The sequence below is a fragment of the Bison bison genome, unplaced genomic scaffold, assembly GCF_000754665.1.
Source record: "Bison bison bison isolate TAMUID 2011002044 unplaced genomic scaffold, Bison_UMD1.0 scf7180017864244, whole genome shotgun sequence".
Lineage (NCBI taxonomy): Eukaryota > Metazoa > Chordata > Mammalia > Artiodactyla > Bovidae > Bison > Bison bison.
In genome coordinates, this window is record NW_011494816.1 from 824,907 (window position 1) to 852,127 (window position 27,221).

Consider the following 27,221-nt stretch of genomic DNA (forward strand, 5'->3'; position numbering starts at 1 on the left):
ATGACGGACGAGGCAGAGCCCAGCAAGGTAGGACAGAAGGAGGATGGCCCGGGCAGGCTGGGGGCAGAGTCAGATCCCCACCCTGACCCTGGCAGAAGGGTGTGACCTGGGTCAGCCCACCTGGGGTTCAGGCAGCAGCATCAGTAGTTGGCCATCTTCGGCAGCGACCAAAGCATCCACTTCCTCTGTCCCTACCACCTGCCAGGGACAGGCATAATCTTTGATCCTCACAGTAGCCCCATTTTACAGATGAGGCAACTGAGGTTCCAAGAGGCCATGTTAACTTCCACAAGATGACAAAGTAATTGATCTTATGCTTCAGAATCCAGATTGACACTGTGTAATTTTTTTTTTTTTTTTTAAGTTTTATTATTTTATTTTTGGCCACACCACCCAACATGCAGGATCTTAGTTCCCTGACCAGGGATTGAACCCACACCCCTGGAAGTAGAAGGGCAGAGTCTTAACCACTGGACCACCAGGGAAGACCCTGCTGTATATTTTTTAATAGCCAATCTTTGTCCATTAAGAAAGTATTTGTGTCTGATGAGAGGCTTGGAAAGTATACAGAAGTAAAAAGAAAGGCTCCATGCATAAACATGACCCAAGCCAGCTCTTGCTAACCTGTTTGACGGATTTATTTCCTCTCTTTCAATATATAGATTTTTTTAAAGCCTTTACAAAGTCATGTAACAGTGTTGAAATAGTTAAAGTGCATCTCTTTACCCAAGCGTGCACCCAGAGTAACCCCTTGTAACACTGCACTCTTTGAGGCCTGTATGTGTGCATGTGTGTTTGTGCAAACACACGCTCTCGTATTGTCCTGTGATTTCCATTGTTGCCTGCAAATAATTGACCCAACTCATTGCTTCCCAATGAGTATTTTGCTTAAAATGTTTTGCTCTTACAAGTAAGATTACATTGAAGATTCTCTTGCATCTATCCTTGGCCTCTTGTACATGCATTTCTGAAGGACTGAGTCCAAGAAAAGGAATTTCTGACCCAGGGGTTTGAACACATTGAATGTTGATAGATACGACCAGTGGCCCTCCAGGAAAACATGTGTTTCTGTCCACTTCCAGCAGCGCAGTGGTGCGTGAGGACACCTTTCTTCCACGTTCCTTCCAGTGCTGGATAGCATCACTCTTTCATTTTTGCCAATCTGATAAGGTTAAAAATAGTAGCTCGTTTTATCTTGTGGTTCTCGGGTACTTTCAACGTTACCATCTCTTTGTAGAGCTTCGGTTTGTCTTCAGCTGTGCTCACTGGTATAAAATTGTTAGTTTTCTGGTTTAGTGTGATAAGCATTTCTGCACGTCAGTTACATTGCCTTCATACTTAATGACTGCAGAAACGTTGCAGTGAGCAAAAGCCCTGTCATCTACTAAACCACTGCCCCATAGTTGGAATTAAAGTTGCATCCAGTTTTTCATTATTTTAATTAACGTAGCAGTGGACATCTTTCACCTGTAATTTGAGTAATGCCTTAAAGTAGAATCAAATGATAGGCCATCTTAAGGCTCTTATCGGTCCCTATGTACTTAAAGCATTTTAAAATCAAAAGGGACTCAAAAATCATCAGACACGATTCACTCTCCAAATAAGGCATGAAGGTCCAGAGAGGGAAAGAGGCTTCTCTGAGGACACACAGCAGGCCTGGGACAGATTTAAATTTGGGTCCCTGACTCCTGGTTGAGTGTTTGTTACCCTCATACCTGCTTCTAGAATTTAGCATCATCTGCAAACTTTGATCGAACACCGTTCCTACTAGTGAGACACTAGTGAGCACTGGAGAATGAGGATCCAGGAGCAGGAACAGGACTTCGGACACCAAGCGCAGACGCTCTGGTGCCCCCACGCGCTCACTCTGCCTGAGCTCAGGTTGGGCCAAAGCCCAGGCAGCGTGTCACTCGGAATCTGAACCTAGTCACCTGGCAAGGAGGTCTCATCCAGAGGTTTTCTCTCCTCTGAGGCACTCCCCTGGAGACTGCCAGTGGTGATAAGCTGAGGGCAGGAACCAAGGGGAATCACTTCCCATCTCCCCACCAAAAGTCATCTCTTTGATGTGTTAGATGCCTAAAGCTGAGGTTGTGTCCAGGGGGTTGCCTAGCTTTGAAAATGTTTGAACACTCTGACCAGTTCTCTTCTTCCCCAAGAAGACCAGGGTCTTTTCCAGAGGCTTGCCTGGTATCCGTGGCAGAGGGCCTGGGCCTAAGGCCACAGCCCTTTGTAAAGTGTTCCCATGAACAAGACCCTGTTTCCACATGGGAACTGGGCCGGGGGAGAGTGGTGGATGCCAGAGACGTGTGCACGTGTCATCTGAGGAGCGCATTCCCCCGACATGCCTGTTCAGCAGGCTGCTCAGGAATTTGTCCCTGGGTGCCAGGCACTGCCCACCTGGTGAGGATGCGGCCTGTCCACCCCGCAGATCCTGAGAGGAGCCGGTCCACACCCATTTTACAGGGGAGGCCCAGAGATAGGAAGTGGCTTGTAATCTGAGTGCTCGGGCTGGTACTGGAGCTCCTGTGGTCTCTCGGCTGCCAGTGGGTTGCCATGTGCCCTGGGAGACTCGTACCATCCTGGGCTTCTCTGACACAAATAGTTCCTGATGAGTCATGAGCACCTGTGTGTAGGTACCTCCAAGTCTCGGGTTCATCAAGCAGCTGGTGCCACTGCCATGTATGTGGGCCAGGCCCGCCTGGGGTCAGGTCAGATTGCTCTGTTCCTGTTGGGCCTGACTCCTCTTTGCATACACAGGTGGAGGCCAGCCTATGGCGACTTCTGCTTCCATGCTCTGACTGACTTGAACCAACAGGCTCTTTAGCACATTTGAGCCCAGGCTCAAAGCCTGTGCTTTATGGTCCTGTTTACTCCCTGCAGAGTGACCCCTCAGCTGAGTGGACCTGCACACAGGGCGATACCTAGATGGGCTGCAAGTGTTGGCTGCCACAGATGGAAGGCACAGGCTGCCTGGCTCTGGGGAGGAAGGAACTTGCAAGGAGCTGAGGGCCTTGAGAGGGCGCAGTAACTGAATACTGTGCCCCTACTGTGGGCAGTCACTGTGCTTTGCACTTTCTATATTATCTGTTTCAGTCTTTCCAACCATTTTGCCTGTACTGAAAATGAGGCTTGGAGAGGTTAAGTAACCTGCCAGGATCAACCTAGTGCATCAAAAGTGGAAAAAGCAAACTGGCAAACAGCAGGAATAGGGTAGTCCCATTTCTATAAACCCATGTGTGTGTATGAAAATAAAACCTAATGAACACATATTAGCTTTCAGTAGTTCCCCCTGGAGGGTGAGGCTACAGGGGCGACTCTCTTTCAGGTTACATATTTCTGCAGTGTCTAAGGTTTTCACCAGGAGCGTGTGTTGCTTTTAGATTCAGGAAAAAAAATTAATAGTTGTTTTTCTGTTTTTTTCTTAATAATGCCCACATTCCAGAACCTCCCATTCAAGGTTCTCTGCCATCCAGCCCTGGCGTTCTTTTGCAACAGGGGATGTGCTTGAGTCCTTGCCTTGCCTCTCGCCAGCCTTGTGGCCTTGGGTAGTCTCTTTAACCTTGATGATTCTTTCTCCTGGTTAGTGAGACAGGGACACCTCTTTTGTGGGAGGTTTTGGAGGAGATAATGCGTGTCTACAAGGCCATGGAGGGGGTAAAGAATGAACACATTGGGTGCTGGGGCCGCCTCCCTTGTGGGCATTTAGCCCATGCTAGGCTTATTCTCCAGCGACCCTGGCCTTGCTTCTGTTCTTCTGTTCTTGCTTCTGTTCCTGTCTTATCCTATCCAATGGTCCCCTCTCCTATGTGGCCTTCACTCTCTGCTTCCTCCTGTCCATTTGCTGAGCCCCAGCTGGCTGTTATCTCACCTGCCCCATAAAACTTGGGTGCCTCTCCCACCCCCAGAGAATGGGCCCAAGCGTCTGCAGTGTGTATGTATGTAATTTCTAACAGGCACAAAGATCTCCCACAAAGTATCTATTTTTACTGCCATTTAACATGTGAAGAAACAAGCTCAGAGTGACCTGCTCAGTGTCACACAGCTAGTGGGCTACTAGGCGAGGGCCAGGCCTCAGCCACCCAACCTGGAGCCTGTGACCTTTCTGGGCGGCTGCCCTGCCTCTCTCTCTCTGAAAGCATCGACCCACAGTCCCTTTCATGGGTGAATAAGCTAAGGCCCAGAGAAGCTAAGTTACCCCAGGGCACACAGTAGGTAAAGTCCTGAACCATTTAAGACTGAAGAAGACACCAGCTAAACGTAAGATTGAGGCTTGGAGATGGCGGGCCTCAATGCCAGGAAGCCATAGCTTTACAGTGAGCATCTCCCTCTGATGTTGGCTGTCTGTGGGGGGAATGCCTTGGCCAGAGGATGTGGAGCTTGGTCCAGGGCAGCAGGGAAAGCGTTTTGGTCAGTAAACACTGTCAGCCGAGGACCCAGTGGGACGGGTGAGCCCCACTGTGTGCCAACACTGGCCTCGTGGGAGGCAGGCAGGGAGGAACGTGCCTGTGCGGACCACTGCACTGTGGCCGACCTCAGTAGGCATCAGCTGTTCAGTTCTCTCCCTGACAAGGAGGGGGCTGAGCTCTCGAGACTGTCAGGAGCTCACCATTGGGCCCTGGGCTCACCATTAACCTCCGTGAGCTTCTGCTCTCTCTGCTAGAGAAAACCCGCTGTGCTTAACCTCATCCAGCTTTCAAGAGCCTCCAAGGTGATTAACAGACATGAAAGAGCTCTAGGGAGGCCAGGAGTGCTAAACAGAAGCCAGGCATCTCTGTTACACCCCAGTGGCCTCTGGGGCTTGTCTGGAGCCTGACAGCAGTGCCCTCTGGCATTTCAGCTGAACAGCATTGGCAACTACTACAAGCCGTGGTTCTTCAAGCACGTGGAGAACTACCTGAAGACAAACCGAGAGGGCCTGGAGTACATCCCCTTGAGACACTACTATCACCGCCACACGCGCAGCATCTTCTGGGAGCTCCAGGTGAGGCTCGGATTTCCCAGTAGTCCTGGCTCCTCCTGGCCAGGCTGGGAACCGGCGCAGTTTCCCCTCCCCTGGGGGAGAAGAGTGGCTTTGTTCTCAGGAACCGGAGCAGCCTCTCACCGGGCAGTGCAGTGTCTCCTTCTGCGGAAATGGCCGCCTTCCATAAAGCAGCAGAGTTTCCCCAAGTACCAGCCAGAAAGTGGGTCCCCTGGCTGGGTGCTCTGGGGAACTCAGACCTGTCCCATCCTTGAGACACTGTAGCCTGGCCAAGCGGCCAGCCGCCGGCCCTGAGAAGGGCCACAGGAAGCGGCTGGTCCTGCCCAGGGCTGGGGGTTGCTGTCAGGCGTGTCCTTAACTTGTGGGTAAGAATTTGCTACTGTGCCATGAGAGATGGGGAGTGGTGACATTTTAAATAGGGGATGAGGGAAGGCCTCTCAGGAGCTGCCTTATGAGCAGAGACCAGCATGGGGAAGACACACCAGGCAGAACCAGCATGGGGAAGACACACCAGGCAGAACTCAAGAGAGTGCTCCAGGCAGAGGAAGAACCAGAGCACGGCTCCTCAGTGGGCTGGCTGAGTTGCTGTTTTCCTTTTTTTTAATTGAAGTGAAAACATAAACTTAACCATTTTAAAGTATGCAATTCAGTATATTTGGTACATTCCTGATATCGTGTGTCTACTGCCTCTATCTAGTTTTAAAATATTTTCATTGCCCTGAAAGGAAGCCCTGTACCCATTAAGCAGTTACTCCGCATTCTCTTTCCCCAGACTCTGGCAACCAGTGGTCCGTGTTCCATCTCTACGGGTTTACCTATTCTAGACATTTTATATAAATGGAATCACGCAACACATGGCCTTTTGTGTCTGGCTTGTTCACTAAGGCTGTTCTCAGGGTTTACCTACGCTGTAGCATGTATCCGTACATCATTCCTTTGTGTGGCTGAAAAACACCCCATTGTATGGATGAACCACAGTTTGTTTTTCCACTCATCTGCCGGTGGACATTTGAGTTGTTTCCGCCTGTTGGCTTTGTGAATAGCACTGCTGTAAACATTCATGTACACAAATTTATCTGGATACTAGTTTTTGGTTTGGGGGCAGTCTCTGCCTAGGAGTGGGACTGCTGGATCTGTGTGATAATTCTGTGTCTAACTTACTGAGGCACTGCCAGACGTTTTCACGGTGGTGAGCCGTTTTACATTCCTGACAGCAGCATGCAAGTGTTCCAATATGTCTGCATTCTCAGCAGTGCTTGCTGTTTTCTGGTGTGTTGCTGTAGCCATCCTAGTGGGTGAGAAGTAGAGTCCTACTGTAATTTTGGTCTGCATTTTCCAAATGACTGATGATGTTGAATATCCTTCCAGTGCCCGTTGGCCATTTGTATATTTTTTGAAGAACTATCTATTCGGATCCTTTGCCCAATTTTAATTACACTGTTGTTGATCTTTGTTGTTTTAAGAGTTCTGTATATATTCTGGATTATTAGACCTTTATCAAACACATGATTTGCAAATATTTCCCCACATTCTGTAGGTGGTCTTTCACTGCCTTGATAATGTCTTTTGATTTACAAAAGTTTTTGGTTTTGATGATGTCCAGTTTAGTTTTTCTTGCGTTACTCATGCTTTTAAGGGTCGTATCTGTAAGAATCCATTGCTAAATCCAGTGGAGATTTAGCATTAATCATGAAGATTCATTCCTGTGTTATCTTCTAAAAGCTTTATAGTTTTAGCTCTTATATTTAGGTTCTTGATCCATTTCAAGTTTTGTATATTTGGTGAGAGGTGGGGGTCCAACTCCATTTTTTTACATCACGGCAGGATGCAAGTTGTCACGGCAAGTCTGCATGATTTTAAAAAACAGCAAGAAGGCCCTTTAGCTAGACCCATGGTGGAGAATGAGGTCGAATAGCAGCTAGAGCCTAGATCATGTAGGTCCTTGTAGTTCAGGGGAGGACTTTCTGTTTTGCTTTGTGTGATAAGAAAGCTAGTGGAGGACTTTGTACAGAAAAATGACATGACCTGATTTTTGTTTTAAAACAATAGTTTTGACAGCTGGATGGAGAGTGGATGGGGTAGGGTGACTTAGATTGGAAGAGAAGAAAGAAGGATTCTGTTGTCTGGAGTGGTAGCAGTGGAGGAGGAAAGGAGTCTCAGATCTGGGAGGTACTGCGAAGATTGAACCAACCAACAGGATTTCCAACAGAGTATGACTCCAAGGTTAGGGACCCAAGCAACTGGGTGACCTGAGGTGCCACTGACTGCCATGGACAATGTGGGTGAGGGGTCTGGGAAGGAAAATTAGAAGTTTGGTCTGGGACATGTCAGTGTGAGATCCTTCTCAGACATCCAGGTGGGATGTCAAGTGGGCAGTTGGCACAAATGTCAGATCTTCAAAGGTTGAAGGATCACATACCACTGTGGGTACTATCAGCAGAGAGATGTTAATTAAAGTCATGGGACTAAACAAGTGAGGGAGGGTAAAGAAGACAAGTCCCAGAGCCAAGCCCTACAGGTCAGGGGAGGAGAAACCAGCCAGGAGAGGAGAAGGCGGCGTCAGTCGGAGGGAAGGAGAAACCCAGGAGAACTGGCAACCTGGACAGTGTGACAAGATGAACAACTGTGTCAAATGTCCCTGAGTGAGACGAGAACAAAGAATTGACCTCTGGTCACTGATGACCTTGAATCATGGGGCTGAAAGCCTGATGTGAGTTAAAGAGAAAACGGAGATAAGGAAGTGGGGACAGTGAAAACAGAGATCTAGGAAGGCTCAGTATCGGGGGAAGCAGAGAAATAGGGTGGTAGCCGGAGGGGGATGTGGGATCGAGAGGAGACAACAGAAGGAGAAATGACTGCATGTTGATGTGCTGGCAGTACAGGAAAGAGGGTGTGCTCGCAGGGTGAGCCTTGAGCATGGCGGATCCTGCGCTCGGGTGGAGAGGGTGCCCTTAGTGAGAGCCTGGAGAGTCACCCCTGGACAGTTAATGGAACAGTTGCTATGGGGTGTGGGCCTTCTCTTCCAGTTGCTTCTCAGCGAAATAGGAAGCAAGGACTTCAGCCAAGATGAGGGGGCGAGGGGTTGTTGAAGGACCGAGAAGAGAGGAGTTGGGAACTTGTCCCTTGGAGAGTGGGAATGAGTTGACTGGGAAAATGTCATAGGGTTGCCAGGCAATAGTGGGCCTGCCAAAGATTCCTGAGCGTGCATTTACAGAGACCGGCCCTGGTGGCTGTAGGTTTTCACACATTCAGTTGTGTAGATGGGACAGAGAATAAGGAGAAAGTTAGATTTAACCACGGTTGAGATTTTGCGGATGAGTAAGACAAGTGAGGCAGGGTTGGAGAAGCTGGGACAGGATCGTGATGAATTCGGAGCCAGCTTGGGGGAGGGGGTGGTGAGGATATGCGGGGCTGATGGGACTGACATGCTGGCCTGGGTGCCCCTTGGGGTGAAGAGTTGATGTCAGAGCACTGGAGGGCATAAGCAGCAGGAAGGGAGAGGTAGTGGTGGCCAGAGGACCAATGCGTGAAATGGAAACTGTGGTGTTTTCCCCGACATCCGGTTCTGCAGGAATGAAGTCCTTAGCCCCTGCAGAAGCTGACCTTCAACACACCCTGAAAGGAATTCAGGGTAAAGATCAAGAATGACGCTGTCTGTGCTCTGGGCAAACTACCAGAACAGACCTTCACATAGTTAGAAGATATTTTGAGGAGAAAATTTTCCAAAACTCTTGCATCTTCACGTACTTAGTAAAGCAATAAAACCATTAATAAGACATCTGTTCCTTATAACTACAAACAACCTTCAACCAAGAGATGTGCTTAATGACAATTGTTTAGTCTCTGAGTCATGTCTGACTCTTCGTGACGCCATGGAGTGTAGCCCACCAGGCTCCTTCTGTCCATGGGATTTCACAGGCAAGAACACCGGAGTGGATAGCCATTCCATTCTCCAAGGTATCTTCCCGACCCAGGGATCAAACCTGAGTCTTCTGCATTGAAAGGTAGTTTCTTTACCACTGAGCCACCAGAGAAGCTCTGGATGACATGTATCCTTTGCCAAAATCACATACATCTTGACCTCACCTTTACCTCTTCACAACAGTTTCACAGCACTGAGAGTGGGTCTTCTGGGCTGCAATCTCAGTGAGATACTGAATAAACTCAACTCATAGCTCTGACATTATTTTTTTTCTTTCCCCCCAAGTCAACAGAGGTAGTGAATATAACATCAAGAGGTCAGCAAACTTCTTTAAAGGGCCAAATAGCAAAGGCTTTAGGCTCTGCAGATCAAACTTCCTGTCACAGCTGCTCGGCCCTGCCTTTGTAGCCCAAGAGCAGCCCTGGGCAGCGCTTGAACAGATGAGTGTGGCTGTGCTCCAGTGAAACTATATATAAACACAGGCAGGGGCCGGATTTAGCCAGTGGGCTGGATCCACTTGCAGACCGATCCCCACATGCTCTAGTTTGTCATCCTCTGCTCAGGAGCGTGATGCGAAAGTCAGTGCAGAGGCCAGGTGAAAGGGAGGACAAACAGGATTATTGGGGGGCAGGTGTTAAACCATATCAGTGATAGCATCAGTGTTGGGGAAGGTGGCAGTGATCCGGGCATTTGGGGGCTGGTGGGGGTGGAGGTGGTGGGGATGTCGCTGAGGATTTCCAGAGAAAGGAGGGGCAGAGACCTCGAAGCAGTAACGAGGGGCCAAGAGGAGCCCACCTCACCTCCATCTACTCCAGAGGGTCATGGAGAGAAAATGACACCACGCCAGAGGGCTGCAGCCAGGTATCAGCTAAGAGCACGGAGACAAGTAGATGCTCGAGAGAATAACTTGAGGATGGAGCAGGTTTGCTGCTGTTAGACCATGAGAGAGCACAGGGGAGGGGTTGGGAGATGGGGAACAGTGGCTGGTGGGATCAGATGAAAAGATACTGCGTGGCTGCAGCACAGCAAGGATGCTGGTTAGAGATACCCAGAAGTCCACAGCAGCTAAGATAAACAGGAAAGTCAGGCACGAAAGACTTACACCTGGTGGTGTCCTACAAGGGGGTGTCGGGTCAGTTCTAAACATGGGCGAGGTCTCTGGGCAGAATGTGGGGCAGTGGTGAGGGGTGCAGGAGTGGGCAGAGAGGGTTGGTTCCTCAAGGCCTGGGGAGCCCTGGGCTTCCTCCATCCCTATTAGTCCTGCTTCAAGGAGTGTCCAGGCCCAGAGCATTTGGTGGAAAGTTTTGCCAAAGGCAGAAAACTCCCAACTCCTCCTTTATCCCTGCCAAGAGCAGTGTTAAGGTTGTGGGAGGTGTGAGCAGGAATATTTAAGAGACAGGAAAGGCAAGAGGAGCCAGCAAAGTACATGAGAGCACATCAGAATGAGAGTCACAGTAGTTAACATTAATCCCTCCTTATGTGTTAGTTCTTATGTCAAACACTTTATGCCGCTCTCTCCATCTTCCTGACAACCCTGGAAAGGTAGGTCCTGGTGTTATTTCCCTTCTACAGATGAAGAAGCTGGTTTAGGTTGTCTAAATTAACACAGCTCAGTAAGGGATAGAGTGTAATAGTAAGGGTTATCTATTGCTGCATAATGAATTCACCCCACATTCTGAAGATGAAAGCAGCTGCCATCTGTTACCACACAGTTTCGAGGGTCAGAGATTGGAGAGCAATGATGTGGGTCATTCTGGCTCAGAGTTGCAGTCAAGGTGTCGGTCAGGCTGGTGTGCTAGAGTCTTTAGGAAGGTGAGAATCTGCATTCTGGAAGGCCCCCTGAGGTGGCTGTCAATGAGAAGCCTCTGTTCATTGCCACCTGGGCTGCTCACGTGCCTCACCATAGGGCAGCAGACTTCCCCCAGAGCAGGTGATCCAGAGAGACCATGGAGGGGTCCTCAGTGCCTTCCGTGACCCAGTCTTATCACCTTGCGACTCCCTCCGTATTCTCCTGTTAGAGTGGAGTCTCCAGTCACTCAAGGTTGGGGGAGTTAAGCTCCACCTCTTGCTGCTAAACACTAGCCTTTACTGCCTGAAGTTAAAGGAAGAATCTGAAAGGATGGGTGTATTACTACTGAGATGTGCACACAGGGAGTTTATCTGGGGGGACTCTGGTGATCCTCAGCTGCGAGAGAAAATGCAAGTAGGGGTGGGTGGAGAGACAAGTCGAGGTGTGATACAGTCATAGCAAAGATCTTAGCCAAGCCACAGGGAGGTCTGCAGCTGTGTAATCCTCCCAGGTTGTCTCCCCTTGAGGCCAGGAGCCAGGACTTTGCAGCCCAAGCCCATGAAAGGTCACCTTGGAGACATTGCATGTTGGGTTCCAGGCCATTGCAATAAAGCGAATATCACACTAAAGTGAGTGACACAAATTTTCTGGTTTCCCAGTGCATAGAAAAGTTATGTTTATAGTATACTATAGTCTATTAAGTGAGCACCAATATTGTGTCTTTAAAAAAAAAAGGATATACCTTAATTTAAAAATACTTCGTTGCTGAAAAATGCTAAGCATCATCTGAGCTGTCAGTGAGTCAGAGTATGATGTCAGAGACCACTGGTCACAGATCAGAAGTGCAGTAAAACAAGACAGTCTGTACAGGGTCAGGAAGCCAGGACAAAGAACGCAGTAGCACCCTGTGTGCTGATGCTCAGGGTCCAGTGATAAGCAGGAGCCTAGCAGATGCTGCCAATTGTGAGTTGCAGGTTTTCTAAGCCCACAGACTTGTCTGTGCACCAATGTCTCTAGGAAGGGACACAAATAATTCCTAACAATGCCTGCCTCTGGGGAGGGGAATGAGACTGGGATGGAGGAGGAATGATGAGTGGTCAGGGCTGTGGAAGGAGGCTGGGCCTTTGCCGAGCGTTTCTGCTGTTTCTGCTGTGTGGCTTCTCCAAAGACAACCAAGAGAACAGTAAAAGCCACGCTATTTCCTAAGCTCCTGTTGTATTCCAGTAACTGGTGTAGGAGCTGGAATCGAACAGAGAAGAAAGCAGACAGGCCCCTCCCTTCCTTGCGGAAGAGGGCTGGCAATCAGAGGAGGCGATTCAAGGGGAGGGGAGGGGAGGGGCACACAGCCTCCGAAGCCTAGCATGGTGGCTCCTTTGGGAAGCTGCCCCTGACCCGAGTCTGACGTGGACCCTTTTATGTGCTGCCTCTCTCTGTTGCACCTCTTCCACACCTGGGGTCAGGGACCACGTCTTGGTGACCTGGGTATCTTCAGCACCCAGCACAGAACCTCGCACCTGAGCACATAGGCACCTCGTCATTACATAATGAAGGAAGGAATCCCTTGGCTTCAAGGTCCCGGGAGCTGTGAGGATGGGGTGCCAGATGGACGCTGGTCACCTTGAGGAAGATGGCAAGCTGGGAGCAGAGAGGACAATCGTGAGCAGTGGCTCCTCCCACATGGCAATTGGAGGCACAGAAGAGGAAGGCCAGCCCTGCTCAGGGGGGTTTCCTGAGAGGCCAGCTTGGGGGAGGCAGGCGGGTGGCCCCATGAGGGGCCACAGGAACAAGAGGAAGCATCTAGTTCTGCCTAGAGTTGAAGATAGCTGTTGAGCTTGGCCTTGACAGGTGAGCAAGAACTTGCAGTTGTGTGTATGGAAGGATGGGGAGCAGTGACAGTTTAATAGGGGTGTCAGAGAAAGCCTCAGGAGATGCTGTCAACCGAAGGCTCTTGGGGCCTGTGCCAGACCTTTGCCACACACACTTGGCTGTGTGACCTTAGGGAAAGTTGCTTAAGCTCTGTGGGTATCCATCTGTCTCGGCAGTCAACAGCATTTATTTCCCAAGCATTTATGGAACACCTGCACTGTGTCCGCCACAGTGACTTCAACAACCAGAACAGCAACGATGGCTTCATTGTCATCTTGCCCCAGGCTGAGTGCCTTCCATTTGGTATTCACCGTTCCCTCTCACAAGTCCCATATTACAGATCAGGAAACTGAGCTCAGAGAAGTCAAGTCACCAGCCCACGGATATCACAACTCGTAAATGCCAGAGCCGGGAATCAAACCCAGATCCAGCTGGGTTAACCTTGGGTACCACCACTGCCCCTGCAGATAGGAGTGGACCCGTCGTACTTTTGTGAAGCCCCCAGGGAGGTCCTGGCCCAGGGGGACACTGGGCCCTGCTGGGCTCCTTCTCTCCATCCCCAACCCTCATCTTTCAGGACATCATCCCCTTTGGCAACAACCCCATCTTCCGCTACCTCTTTGGTTGGATGGTGCCTCCCAAGATCTCCCTGCTGAAGCTGACCCAGGGCGAGACGCTGCGCAAGCTGTACGAGCAGCACCACGTGGTACAGGACATGCTGGTGCCCATGAAGTGCCTGCCTCAGGCCCTGCACACCTTCCACAACGACATCCACGTGAGTGGGGCTGGGAACTCAGCTGGGGCTTGCGGGGAGCAGGGGAGAGATGGCTGTTTGGGCAGCGGGGGGGCCCCAGGCAGCCATCCTCTGGTCAGGAGCGGGGTGGACTGGCTGCAAGCCTTCCACCTGTGGGAGGAAAAGCACTGACCTGCCCTTCCGGCCCCCAGGTCTACCCCATCTGGCTGTGCCCATTCATCCTGCCCAGCCAGCCGGGCCTGGTGCACCCCAAGGGAGATGAGGCCGAGCTCTATGTCGATATCGGTGCCTACGGGGAGCCACGTGTGAAGCATTTTGAAGCCCGGTCCTGCATGAGGCAGTTGGAGAAGTTTGTCCGAAGTGTGCACGGGTGAGCAAGTGCCCAGAGTGTGGACAGTGTCCTGGGAGGGTGCGGGGAAGGCCAAGATGCCAGCTCCATGGCCAGACCCTTGGGTGCTGAACGACCCCTCAGATTTAGGAAGGGAGTTGGGAGATTCTAAGGAGGTGGAATTACAGGTGTTCTTAGCCTTCCCTTATACCTGCATCTCCCGCCCCTCCACTGAGTATCCCAACAGTATACCCTAGCTGCTAGAGCCAGAAACCCAGGAGTTACCCTACTCCCCACTGCAGGGCAGGCCATGGGAGTGCTTTAGACATAGCCAGGGGCTCCCGCTCCAGGTTGGGGACCAAAACTGAGGAGGGAAGACTCAGGACCATGAAAGCCACACAGAGGCCTGGACAGAGCATCGTTCAGAAATGTCCTGAAACAGACTGTAGGCAAATCTCAAAATAGTTATGCTGACTGAAAGAAGCCAGGAAAAAAGAGTACTCTATGGTTCTATTTTCATATGCATATATATATGCTGTTTATATAAAGTTCTGGAAAACACAGTTGAACCCATAGTGACAGAAGGCAGGTCTGCCTGGGGTTGTGGAGGGTGATGGATGGCACCAGGGAATTCAGGCTGTGAGGATGGCTATGGCTGTTGTCTGGACTGAGGTGACTGTTTCAAGGTTATAGACATTATATAACATCGAACTTATCAAGCTGTGGTTTTCGTTTTTAATGTATTTTAAAAATTTGCTTATTGTCTATATTTATTTTGTTGAAGTTTAGATGATGTACCATATTATATATTACACGTATACGATATAGTGATTCACAATTTTTAAAAGTCACGCTCTATTTATGGGCTTCCCAGGTGGCCCTAGTAGTAAGGAACCCGCCTGCTAATGTAGGAGTCATAAGAACCACGAGTTGGATCCCTGGGTTGGAAAGATCCCCTGGAGTGGGCATGGCAACCCATACCAGTATTCTTGCCTGGAAAATCCCACAGACAGAGGAGCCTGGAGGGCTACTACACTCCATAGGGTCCCAAAGAGTTGGACAGGACTGAAGCAACTTAGCATGAACACATGCCCTGTTTATAGTTATTATAAAGTAGTGGGTCTGTTTCCCGTGTTATACAATGTATCCATATAGCTTTGAGCTATATGCTTTCATCACGTGCAGCTTATTGAATGTCAAAAAAGGGAGAGAAGGCGGCCTGGCAACTGCATCAGGGGAGCAGACATGCAGCACACTGCATCCTTCTAACTCTTCCTCTGCTGCCACTTAACGCCCTGAGCCCAGACTCCCCGTCTGCAAAATGGGGTTAAAATTCATGCCCCAACCTCAACCACTAGCTTGTTAGTGGGGGGGTCAAACAAGAGAAATCCCCCAAAAGCTCGCCCTGCCCTGCAGAGCAGGCAGTGCACTAGGGGCGCATTAGGGGTGACTGGAGTTCTCTGCACCCCTTTCCCCTCCTGGGGCCTCTGTGCCCCGCCCCTGAGCCCTCACCCCTGTGTCTGCACTGCAGGTTCCAGATGTTGTATGCCGACTGCTACATGGACCGGGAGGAGTTCTGGGAGATGTTCGACGGCTCCCTGTACCACAGGCTGCGGAAGCAGCTCGGCTGCCAGGATGCCTTCCCTGAGGTCTACGACAAGATCTGCAAGGCTGCCAGGCACTGAGCCGGAGCCCGCCCAGGAGGAGGCAGACGCGAGGGGGGACCCTGTCCCCAGGGCCAGAAGGCATCTACCCTTCACTCAAGCTTGGCTGCTCTGCCAGATCCACACTTTGAGAAAGAAACCCCTCCAGAGACACCCCCTACCCACATGGCCTTGACGGCTTGCTCCCAGCTTCCAGGGGCGGCGGGGTGGAGTGGAAAGGATGTGAGATTTGGAGTCAGACAAACCTGAGTCCAGTTCCCAGTTCAGCCACTCATTAGCTGTGTGACTCCAGGCGAGTCACTGAGCCCTTCTGAGCCCGACTCCTCATCTGTTGAAAGCTGTGGTGGGTAATGCTCCCTGCCTGCTGTGACATCTAAGTCAAGCACCCATTGCAGTAGATGTGCTAAAGAATTGACAGCTACTATTAGCGCAGCTTCCTGCTCAGCATGACATCAGACTAAAGTGCTTTGAATTCCGTGGTTGAGTCTGGGAAGGCTCCACATCAGGTTGCCCGGCTCAGGTTTGGTGGAAAGGGGTGCCCTGGAGTTGCTCTGCCATCACTTGTCAGCCAGAAGAGCTCCTCGCGGAGGGAAGGAAAGAAAGTTCCTTTCCATCGCTGGGCTCTTGGGAGGGCAACAGGTGGGGTGGGCGGGCCCAAGACGTGCTGTGCCAAAGTCAGGTCTGATTCCAAAGTTCCCTCTGTCTTCCTTGGTGACGCCCTGCCCCTTCTTCCTTCATGCTCAGGCTTGCAGGCCCACCGCAACCATTGCCCAAGTCCACTCAGAGAGGACCGTGTGCTTGGAGAAGACACTTCAGGGTGGAATCCTGTCTGGGCCTGGGGCAGGTGGGGTGAGTGGTTTTGGCTCTGAATTGAATCCATAGGACCTGGGCTCATTCTTGCCTCTCCACCCTCCATGCCGCTTGTCCCCAGACCCTGCTTCAACCTGCTGGGGTGTGTCCTCCACTCTGCAGTGGGGCTGGGACTCGGGGTGGGGGGACCACACCAAGCAGGAAAATGGAGCCTGTCATCCTTAGGTCTCGTGGGGATCCTCACTGTGGCGCTGAAAGAAAACAGCATCAACTTGATTTCTCCAACTACTCATCCCCTCCTTTTTTTTTTTCCTTCCTCTCCCCACCCCCAGCTGTAGTTAATTTTAGTGCCTTACAAATCCTAAGCTCAGAGAAAAGTTAGCTTCGTGTCTATTCCAGAGGGAAGGAAACCTTCCCAGGCCCCTGCCCACCTATTAAAGCTTGGTTGTTTATGCAGCTCCATCTTAAGAACTGCCCAGCCTCAGCTGAAAACCCAGACTCTGAGAGGGAATTATGTAAGGGAATTAAGTGAGCTGGGCCAGGCAGTGATGTTCTGGAATAGAGGAGAGCACTGGCTGGGAGCTGGGAGGCCTGGGTTTCAGTCCTGGCTGTATTCTTCACAAGCTCTGCCTCCATGGACAAGTCATTCGTCCCTCTGAGCTGCAGTTTCCTCATCTGTCACATCCATGTACACAAGACTACCCGAGGCTCTTCTGCTTTAGAAGTGCACGGCTGTCTTAAACAGCCGTGATTGCGAACCCCACGAGAAAGCCTCGTCTGCGTGGAAAGTCAGAGGGAAAGTAAATGGTCCAGGTGGGGGTTGTCTGCCATTTCAGATACTTCCTGCAGCCCACGGCCAGCTCTCATCTTTTCAGAAAGGCACATCTGTGGCCTGCAAGGAAGTGTCATTGTCACCACTGGTTGCCAGAAGCCTCCCAGGGTCACACTTTGGCTGCCAAGGCTCACTCCACGCACCCCAGGTTTGGCTCACCATGGTGTCTTGATGTGGTCCTGGGAGTGCCAGGTGCACTCGGGGCACTCAGAAGGCGGAGGAACCATTCTTACCCATTTGGCCTCTGGAGGGGGCATAAAATCAGAAACCTCATTTTCTCGCTTGTATGCAAAGCATGTGAACTCTGGCACTAGCTCCCCCAGTGAGGCCTGTGGGCTTCTTGCTCAGCGGTAAACTGATGATCCTACTTGCTGTAGAGGAAGGGTTAACCCGAGCAAGATGAGGCCCCATCCTTTCAGCAGTGGGGCCTCTGTCCCTGGACCCCTGGGAGTGCAGCCAGAAATGCCAGCAGCCTCTTATCCTCAGTCCTACAAACCAAAATCCTGCCCTTCTCAGACCTTGCCCAGAACCTGGGGCTGGGAGGGAGGGTCTTGGGGTCACACCAGCCTCAGGGTCATGTTTTGCTTCAGTGATATCTTGCCTAGAAAGGGGCAGTCTTCCAAGCATGTCGAGCTGAGTTGCCAGCTCTTTCTTGCAGCCAGTCTTGTCACTATCCAGCCAGGTGGTGGTTTCAGGTGGAATTAAACTTGGCACGTGGTGGGGTGCAGGGAGCACGTGTGAAAAGTATAAGAAGAGGCCTCTCCCCTCCAGAGCCCTGAGTTTCTTGGCTGCATGAAAGTTTTTCTGTAAGATCCAGATTCTAGCCAGTTTCTTTGGCTGAAAGGATGCATAATTAGCTGTTACGGGAAGGGAGGGGGTGGGGATGGGGGTGGCAGTGTGTGATGGGGATGGGGGTGGCAGTGTGTGATGTGTGGTATTTTTCTGAAATCATGGGACCACAGAGAAAGGCGTGGTCCCTCTGTCAGGCTCTTACAGCTGCAGGTGCTGTGCCTGCTGTCCGGAACACTTCCTGTCCCTGTGGCTGTGTGGCTGCTCCTTCTGTAAAAATAAAAGTGTGACCTGGAAAGTAGCCTCTGTCATTTCTTGCTCTGGGGACCACGATGTGGAGGCAGTCCTGGTTCAAGCGCAGGCTCTGCCCCTCACCGGGCCAGTTTCCCTTTGAACCTGCACACCCAGGTCTGGATGATGGCATGGCGGAGGGACAGGTGTATTAGGGTAGAGGGGCAAGGGTAATTTTCTTCCCCATTTTTGAATTTCTATCTTTGTCACAATGATCTGGCATGGATGTTAATAATATCTTCCTATTTGCAGGGTAGAGAACAGACTACAGGGGGAAACTGGGAAGCTAGGAGACAAGTGAGAATAGGTGAGGTGATGACTCAAAGTGGGGCTGTGCTTTTTAAGGAATCAAACATGACTGTCAGAAGCTCTGGGCTGCAGTCCTGGCTTTGTCACTGGGATGACCTGACTAATTCTGGCAAATCAGTTAGTCCTGTTGAGACTATTTCCTCGTCTACAGACCAGTGGAGACTACTAACTGTCCACTAAAACCCACTCCTCCCTCTGAGCATAGCCCTGGCCCACACTCCCCAGCCTCCCTTGCCCTCGGGTGTGCTCTTGTGTTAAGAGTCTCTGCAAGAGAATGTGAGCTGCAGTGGGAAAACCCTCTGTGAGGGTCGCCTGTCTTCTGGTACTTCTATGCTGGTGACAACCCGGCCATTGGTGGTGGCAAAGTCACACGGGGAAGGAGCCTGGATCCCCTAATCGCTGTCTGGAAAACTGCCCACCAACCTGGACTTTGGCCTGGTCTGTTAGGGGAACAAGAAATAAACTTTTACTGTAGCTGTGTCACTGCCTATTCAGGACTACTTGTTAGAACAGATTCACTCACCCTCATTACATGAACAGAGATATAAGGGTTGAGTTTAGGGCAATAAAGCTTTATGCAAATCCTAGATATACCTGATGGACATTGTCCTAAAATATATGTGATGTCAGGGTCCCGTCCTACAGTTATTTGAGACGAACTCTTTAGGAAATTCTTTTTCCAGGTGTTGAGTTTCACAAATCAGGATTTGTAAATTCTCCTTGAAGGAAGAGAAATCTTTTCATGTCCTAAAAACAGATTTTGTAGTTGAAGCCTTAAATATCACCTTACATATGAATAGCATATAACATAAAATATCTTCTTTAATCCTCACAGTCCTGTAACAAAAGCGGGTCAGTTTTATCCCCATTTTATAGATGAGGAAAGTGAAGCTCAGGAAAGGTCAAGTGATTTGCTTGGAGGCCACATCGAGGCTTTTTACTGAGTTAAACAAGGATGCAGACTCAGCATCTAGTCTTACAACAACAAAATGCTTCATGAGCCTCACCCGGAGCCAGCTGAGAGTAGCTCCAGGCCAGAAACGGTGAAAGCAGACCCTGAGCTGAGCCCCAGACGTGGTGGGGAATCAGGGATCTCTGCATGAACTCGGCTCAGAAAGGAAGCCGCTTAGGAATCAGCAGAGGATTCTGCTTTGACCCAGAGCAGTTCCTTCTGCCAGGGAACCATCTTGCCTGACCACGCCCTCAGCTACATGGGCCGTGTCCTGACACCATTCATGCCAGAGTTGCAACAATTGGTTCTCCAAAATTGGCTGATATAAGAAAGATCACGTGTGTGTGTGTGCATGTACACATACACACACACTACCCAAGTTGAATGTAGACGTATTTCAAAACTATGCTTTCTGGTCGCGTCCTGGTGTTAAGACGGCCCACAGGTTTCTTCCTATGGGACAAGTCTAGTTACTGCAGGTGACTGCCTGGCATGCTACGTTGGGAAAGACTGGGAGGCTTTGTTGAGGTCTGCTGCTGTGTAGTCTCTAAGTCATGTCTGACTCTTGCAACCCTGTGGACTGTAGCCCGCCAGGGTCCTCTGTCCGTGAGATTTCCTAGGCAAGAGTACTGGAGTAGGTTGCCATTTCCTCCTCCAGGGGATCCTCCCAACCCAGGGATCAAACTTGTGTCTCCCGCTTGGCCGGCAGATTCTTTACCACTGAGCCACCTGGGAAGCCCTTATGAGGTCTAGGAGGTGGCATTTTGATGCTATAGACTGAATGTTTATGTCCCCCCCACCCCAAATTCCTATGTTGATGTTCTAACATAGTGGAATCGGGAGATGGGGCCTTTGGAAGGTTAATTAGGCCGTGAGGTTGGAGCCCTCATGATAGGAGTAGTGTCCTAAGAAAACACGTGAACTAGCTAGCCCTCTCTGAGGGTACAAGATGTTCATCTGCAAACCAGGAAGAGTGCTTTCATTAGATCTTCCAGCACCTTGGTCTTGGACTTCTCAGCCTCCAAAACCATGTGAAATAAATTGTTGTATAAGCCACCCAATCTATAGTAATTTATTATAGCTGCCTGAACTGCCGAAGACAGATGGTTTGAAGATAGTTGAGACAAGGAACCCAGAAATAGCGGAATCCTTCTCTGCCCATCACACTCCTCCCCATGGGGTTTCCTTTAGGAAGCAGATCCAAGGAAATGATAAGGGGAAAATGGGGCACTGCAAGATGGTAGAAATAAATCCATATATATCTATTTATATCCATATATAGATAAAGAGATAGATTGATAGATCTGCTCCCAGTTCCTGACACTGAGCTCCTAAATCTCTTGGAATGTCCTGGGTGATGGCATGTCTTTTGCTCTAATGAGATGACTCTGGGTGGGCACCTGGATTGCTCTTGGATATGCGTAGTCACCAGAAAGACCAAGCCATGATTAGAAACTAGGAACTTTCAGCCCCTACCACCACCACCGCCACCACCACCCCCATCTTCCAGGGAGGGGAGAGGGACTGCAAATGGAGTTAATGATTGATCATGCCTATGTGAGGAAACCTCTCTAAAAATCCCAGTATTATGGGGCTTTGGAGAGCTTTTGGGTTGGTGAATACACCCATGTACTGGGAGGAGGACACACTCCAACTCCACAGGAATGGAAGCTCCTGTGCTCAGGACCGTCCCAGACCTCACCTTATGTATCTTTTCATCTGTGTCCTTCATCATATCCTTTAGTACACATGTGCTGTGCTGTGCTTAGCAGTTCAGTCATGTCCAACTCTTCGTGACTCTCTAGACTATAGCCCACCAGGCTCCTCTGTCCATGGGGATTCTCCAGGCAAGAATTCTGGAGTGGGTTGCCATGCCCTTCTCCAGGGGATCTTTGAACCCAGGGTTCGAACCCAGATCTCCCGCATTGCAGACAGATTCTTTACCATCTGAGCCACCTGGGGAAGCTTAGTACACATGTGAATATAAGTATTTTCCTGAATTCTATGAGCCACTCTAGCAAATAATGGAAACCAAGCAGGGAGGAGGTCATGGGAGCCTCCAATTTGAAGCTGTGAGTAACTAGGGGATATACTACTTGCAGTTGGCATCTGAAGTGGGGGGCAGCCTTGTGGGACTGAGCCCTTAACCCTGTGGGATCTGATGCTATCTCCATGTGGTACTGTCAGGATTCAGTTAAATTGTAGGACACTCAGCTGGTGTCACAGAGAATCACTTGGTGTGGGAAAAATCCCACAATCTGGTATCAGAAGTGTGAGTATTATGAGTGATAGTAAAGGAGGCATTGAGGAGGAAAGATTGGGTTTTTCAATGCAGGCACTTACTATCTGGACTGCTGCCGGAGAGCTCCCTGGTAAGTCGGGGCTTAGGCTGTCGACTGCACAGTCAACCCCTATTGGGGTGTGCAGGGAGAGACTGGACAGACAGGGAGTTGTGTGGAGTGGCACAGTGGTGCCCAAAGAGGAGGAGTGGGCAAGGTGACATACTGGGATGCTGGAAAAATACTGACGAGTGCTTTGGGTTAGGGTATCCCCATTAGTAGACCCTGAGACAAGGATTTGGTGCGACTAGTTTTATTTGGAAGGTGAAGAAAACACTGGGAGGGGGATGGGCAAGGATGACAGTCAATGAAGTCTGCATTATCAGCAGGCTACAGGACTTCCCTGGTGGCCCAGTGGCTAAGGCTCCTTGCTCCCAGTGCAGGGGTCAGGGTTCCATCCCTGGTCAGGGAACTGGATCCCACATGCTGCAACCAAGAGTTCACAAGGCATAACTAAAGATCCCGGATGCTGCAACTAAAGATCTTACGTGCCACGATGAAAATCGAAGATCCTGTGTGCTATAACTAAGATCTGGCACAGCCAAATAAACAATATTTAAAAAAAAAAAAAAAAAGCTTACCACTGTGGACAACTTGACTTTAATTGCACTGGAAAAAACTCTGAAAGCCTGTGTAAGACATGCCCCTCAAAGTTATATCCCACAGAGGGTGAGGGAGCTGGGTGTCTATATTTCAACTTTGATTGGTCCACAGCTTGAGAGCAGCTCCTGAAGGGTGTTAATTCCGTGGCTCTTCCAACCTTCCATGAAAGCAAGCCTTCCATGGCACCAGAGAACCTTCTGCTCCATCATAAGTAGATGTCCCTTTTCAGTGTATGTGATGTTGGTAACACAGAGTATTTTGGTATCTCACAGCAAAGTACTTGAGAACTGCCCAATTTAAAGTAGTACACAGGTTTTTCTTATACTCCTAACTTGCTGACTTTCTCTATGGTGACAGTGACTCTGAGTTGTGTGGTAAGTTAAAGATATATTTTTAAATTATATTTATTCTATAAGATAAAGCAGTCTTCAAACAAGTTTTATTGTGTATATTTTTTTAACTTTTTTATTTTGTATTAATTTTTGATTTACAGAAAAGTTGCAATGACAGTAGAGTTCTCATATCCCCTTCGCCCAACTTCCTCTGTTAATATCGTCTACATCACCATAGTGAAGCGAAGTGAAGTGAAAGTCACTCTCTTGTGTCTGACTCCTTGTGACCTGATGGACTATACAGCCCATGGAATTCTCCAGGCCAGAATACTAGAATGGGTAGCCTTCCCCTTCTCCAGGGGATCTTCCCAACCCAGGGATCAAACCCAGGTCTCCCACATTGCAGGTGGATTCTTTACCAGCTGAGCCACAAGGGAAGACCCATAACCATAGTATAATGATCAAAAATAAGAAATTAATATTGGCATAATATTAACTGAACCACAGACCCTACTTGAATTTCACCAATTTTAACACTAATGTTGCTTTTCTTTCCAAAATCCTGTCTAGGTTCCTACATTGCATTTAGCTGTTTTCTCCTTTGTTGCTGCTGTTGTTCAGTCACTAAGTCATGTCAACTCTGCGACCCCATGGACTGCAGGACACCAGGCTTCCCGTCCCTTCAGTATCTCCCGGAGTTTGCTCCTTAGTTTCTCCTAAGCTGTAAGGGTTTATTGAAATACAATTAACACATAATCAACTGCACATATTAGAAGTGTGCAGTTTGGTTAGTCTTGACATTTGTATGGATATACACAACTGTTTGTTCCTTGGCTTATTGATGGGCATTTGGGTTGTTTCCAGTTTGGGGCTACCACAAATGAAGTGGCTAGGAACATTTCTGTACAGTCTTTGTACAGACACATGCTCTCCTTTCTCTTGGGTAACTCTCAGGAAAGGAATGACTGGATCATGTGGTTGGTATATGGTTAACTTTTTAACTTGCCAAACTGTTTAAAAAAAAAAAACAACAACTCATTTTAAAAATTTAGACTTGGGTGTGGTTTCTCCTTATTCTCCTGGGGTTATGATTCTCCTTTCATGCTGGTTGTAGGGCAACTTGAGATCTCATTTTGGGGTCTGTTCCCCATTACACACAGTTATTCATTTTTTTAAATCTTAATTCTATTGTTAAGGTCACACACGTGGTTAATCTTGCTCCATCATTTTTCTTTGATAAAAAACTATCCCTGAGCTTAGTGGATTTTGGGGGGTGGGGGCCACACTGCAAGGCATGTGGCTCTTAGTTCCCCAACCAGGGATCTAACCTGCACCCCTTGAAATTGAAACGAGGAGTCTTAACCACTGGTTCACCAGGGAAGTCCCTTGCCAAACTTTTCCAAAGTGGTTTATAACACATATTACTTTGGTATCTCATGGCAAAGTCCTTTATCAGATATATTTTCTCCCACTTTGTGGCTTATCTTTCCATTCTCTTAACAGTGTCTTTGAAGAATAAATTTTAAAAAATTTAATTAAGTCCAATTTAACTATTTGTTCATACCGTACCAAAGTAGGATCTATAAAAGAACAAATACAGTTGACCCTTGAATAGTATGGGAGTTAGGGTCTCTGACCCTCTGTGCAGTCAAAACGATGTATAACTTTAGAGTCAGTCCTCTGTATCCACAGATCGCTCACACTTGAGCTGCCGGACCCACACAGCTCAACCTTTGTTGTTCAAAGGTCTACTGTTCATTTATATCTAAGAAATTTCTGCCTAACCCAAAGTCCAAAAGTTTTCTTCCCATGTTTTCTTCGGGAAGTTTTGTAGTTTAGGTTTTACATTTAGGACTGTGATTCATTTTGACTTTTTTTTTTCTATGCTGTGAGTCACTGATTACAATTCATTGTTTTTTACATATTGATATTTGATAGTTATAGCACCATTTGTTGAAAAAACTATTCTTTTACCACTGAATTGTTTTTGTACCTTTGTTGAGAATCAGTTGTCCATAGATAAGTGGGTCTGTTCCTGGATTCTTCATTTTATTAATTCGTCTATCCTGATCCCATTCCACACCAGGGAGGAGTAAGTTAATGTTTGTCCTCCAGCTTTACTCATTTTTTTCAAAGTTATTTTGGCTATTTTCTGTCTGTTGTTTTTCCATATAAGTTTTAGGAGCATCTTGTCAGTTTAAAAAATATTACTGGGACTGATCAGTATTGAATTAAATCTATAGATGATATAGGGGAACTGACATCTTAAGAACAGAGTTTTTGATCCATGATTATGGTATGTCTCTCCTTTTATTTAGGTCTTCTTTAATTTCTCTCAGAAGCTTTTTAAAGCTTTCACTGTATGAATCTTACACATCTTTCGTCAGATTTATACCTAGGTATTTCACATTTTGATGTTATTATATATGGCATTTTCAATTTCTATTGCTAGTGTACAGAAATTGTTGATTTGAGTATATTGATCTTATTTCCTGAAACACTGCTGACTTATTAGACCTGGTGTGCACCTAGTTTGGCTTATCAGCCTTTTTGAGGATTCAACAGGACTTTTTTTCGTAGACAATGCACCTGTGAATAATAACAGTTTTACTTCTTCCGAAACAGTCGTTTTGACATGAGCGAGGAAGTAACTGCTTTTCTGTAAAGCACCCATGCTCTTAAGGTGTCTGAAGTATTTTTATCATGATGTGGGTTTTGTGACTGAAGCCTTGAGCCTGTCTCCTTTTCCCTAAGAATAGCACACTCCTGCCATCCCACCCAATCTCTCTCTGTTCGAAAACAGTGAGGGCAGAAGCTCAGGATACTGTGACCAACTTGTGCAGATCTACCACTGGGCTGGACTGGCATGCCCGTGAGGTCTGACTTGAGGGGTGTAACTGATTGTTCCCAATGGCTGCATGTTCCCAGGAGGTCAGCAACTTCTTATGGCATTTGGCCCTGCCAAGCTTCCAGAAGCATCCTGGGATGGAGATGGAGTATTCCCAGAGAGGGCATACAGCTGCCTTAGGACATATGCTACACTCTGCCAACTCTCTTTGGATTTTACTGAACAGGGAGTCAGCATTTTGGCTTTAGAATAGGAGGGGTTCCAAGAGGGTCAACCACATCCCACTCCTTTAGTCCATCTGCTATCTGGCTCCCGTGTTCATGTCACTGGCCAATTTGAATTCTCAGGATAATCGATCTCTGGTATCAAAAGATATCCGGCCTTGCTGTCCCAGAAGACACCGTGACCTTCTGGTAGGTGTCTCCAGCAAAAGTGATCCCACCACACCCTTCCCCCTCTCCCAGGCACCCCCATGTGTCCTTTCTCCAAGAACCCCCATTCCCACTCCTACCCTCCCACCCCCAGATTCGTCTTCAGGCTCTCAGGTCCTCCAGTCACTGCAGGTTGTCCTTCATGGGCAGCTTTAAGGATCTGAATTATGATCCACAGTTGGCACACACTTCCCCTTAGTAAAAGGTGTGATTCTTTCCCTTTAAAAAGACACAGAGAAAGAGAAAATGAAACTGGTCCCTGGGAAGGATGTGAGCCCCCCATCCATGGAGAGGCACCTGTAGGGGAGGAACAGGTACCTATTGGTTGTACTTCCCAGGGGAACCTACACTGACTGAGAGGCCAAACTGATGACCTCTAGAGTTTTTCCAACAAAACAGCCTGGTTCTAAGGGCAGTCCTCTGCTAGGTACCTACTTTGGCTCATCAGACCCTCAACTGGTTTGTAAGAACTTCAAACACAAAATCCTAGTGCCTAAAAGATCATTCCAATAAGGACACTGAGGGTCAGAAAAATGAAAGAATTTGCCTAAGGTCACCCTGATGCCCAGGATTCCAGCCCAGAGCCCCTGACCACAGTCTAGCATTCTTCCTATTGCTCGGATTCTTTCCTGAGAGTGGAACACGTGAAGACTCTTCTCTGGTTCACTCTCAGTAACCATTGTGAAGGAGGCATTTCATAAGAACTCCTTGCCTTGTGTGTCTAACAGTGTCTGCCAGCCATTACGGCATACACGTGTGTGTGTCTGCTCGTTGTCTGTCTTCCCCACCAAGACGTAAACTTGATGAAGGCAAGACTTCGATTTCTTTACTGATATTTCTTGTGTGTTGTATTGCCTACGCTGTTTCAGGTAGTGTCCACCTTGAAAGGTGGTGTCCACAACTATCTGTCAGAGGAAGGAAGGCAGGAGGGAGGGCTCAGAGGGCCACAGAGGCCTTTACAGCCATCTGGTGGGTCTCCAGGCCTTCTGCTTTCCACTCCTCCCCAGTCTACCGCCCTGGCCTGTTCAGAGCCCCGGCTCTCACCTGACGCTAAGGCAGCCTCCTTGTCTCCATCCAGCCCCATCCCACTCCTCCACCCACAAGGCCACAGAGAACCTCTTTAAAACACAAGAGCTACTTCCTGTTAAGCCCCTTTTGAATGTCCAAAAGAAAATATTTGCAAAACACATACCTGATAAAGGATGCATGCCTAGAATATATAAAGGACTTTCAAAACTTAATTCGAGAAAATAAGCAACCATTTTTTAAAATGTGCAAGAGATATGGAGGAAGTACATGAAAAGATGTCCAACATCTCGTCATTAAAGAAATGCAAATGCAAGCCACAAGGAAATACCCCTATTAGGCTGTCTAAAGCTGGAAG

The 27,221-nt window shown here is 48.7% G+C and overlaps 2 protein-coding genes across 2 annotated transcripts in view; one reads left to right on the top strand and one right to left on the bottom strand.

The window, feature by feature from the left end:
* Nucleotides 1-18,033, top strand: part of DHCR24 (24-dehydrocholesterol reductase) — a 34,408-nt gene extending 16,375 nt beyond the window's left edge. Inside the window, exons 6-10 of the mRNA XM_010847118.1 lie at nt 1-27; nt 4,838-4,981; nt 13,133-13,330; nt 13,501-13,679; nt 15,169-18,033. Coding sequence (XP_010845420.1) covers nt 1-27; nt 4,838-4,981; nt 13,133-13,330; nt 13,501-13,679; nt 15,169-15,322 — 702 coding nt within the window. The 3' untranslated portion in view covers nt 15,323-18,033. The remainder of the gene's footprint in view (nt 28-4,837; nt 4,982-13,132; nt 13,331-13,500; nt 13,680-15,168) is intronic.
* Nucleotides 18,034-25,989: 7,956 nt separating this feature from the next.
* Nucleotides 25,990-27,221, bottom strand: part of LOC104993789 (chromosome unknown open reading frame, human C1orf177) — a 35,774-nt gene continuing 34,542 nt past the window's right edge. Inside the window, exon 11 of the mRNA XM_010847193.1 lies at nt 25,990-26,056. Within this exon, the coding sequence (XP_010845495.1) occupies nt 25,990-26,056 (67 nt within the window). The remainder of the gene's footprint in view (nt 26,057-27,221) is intronic.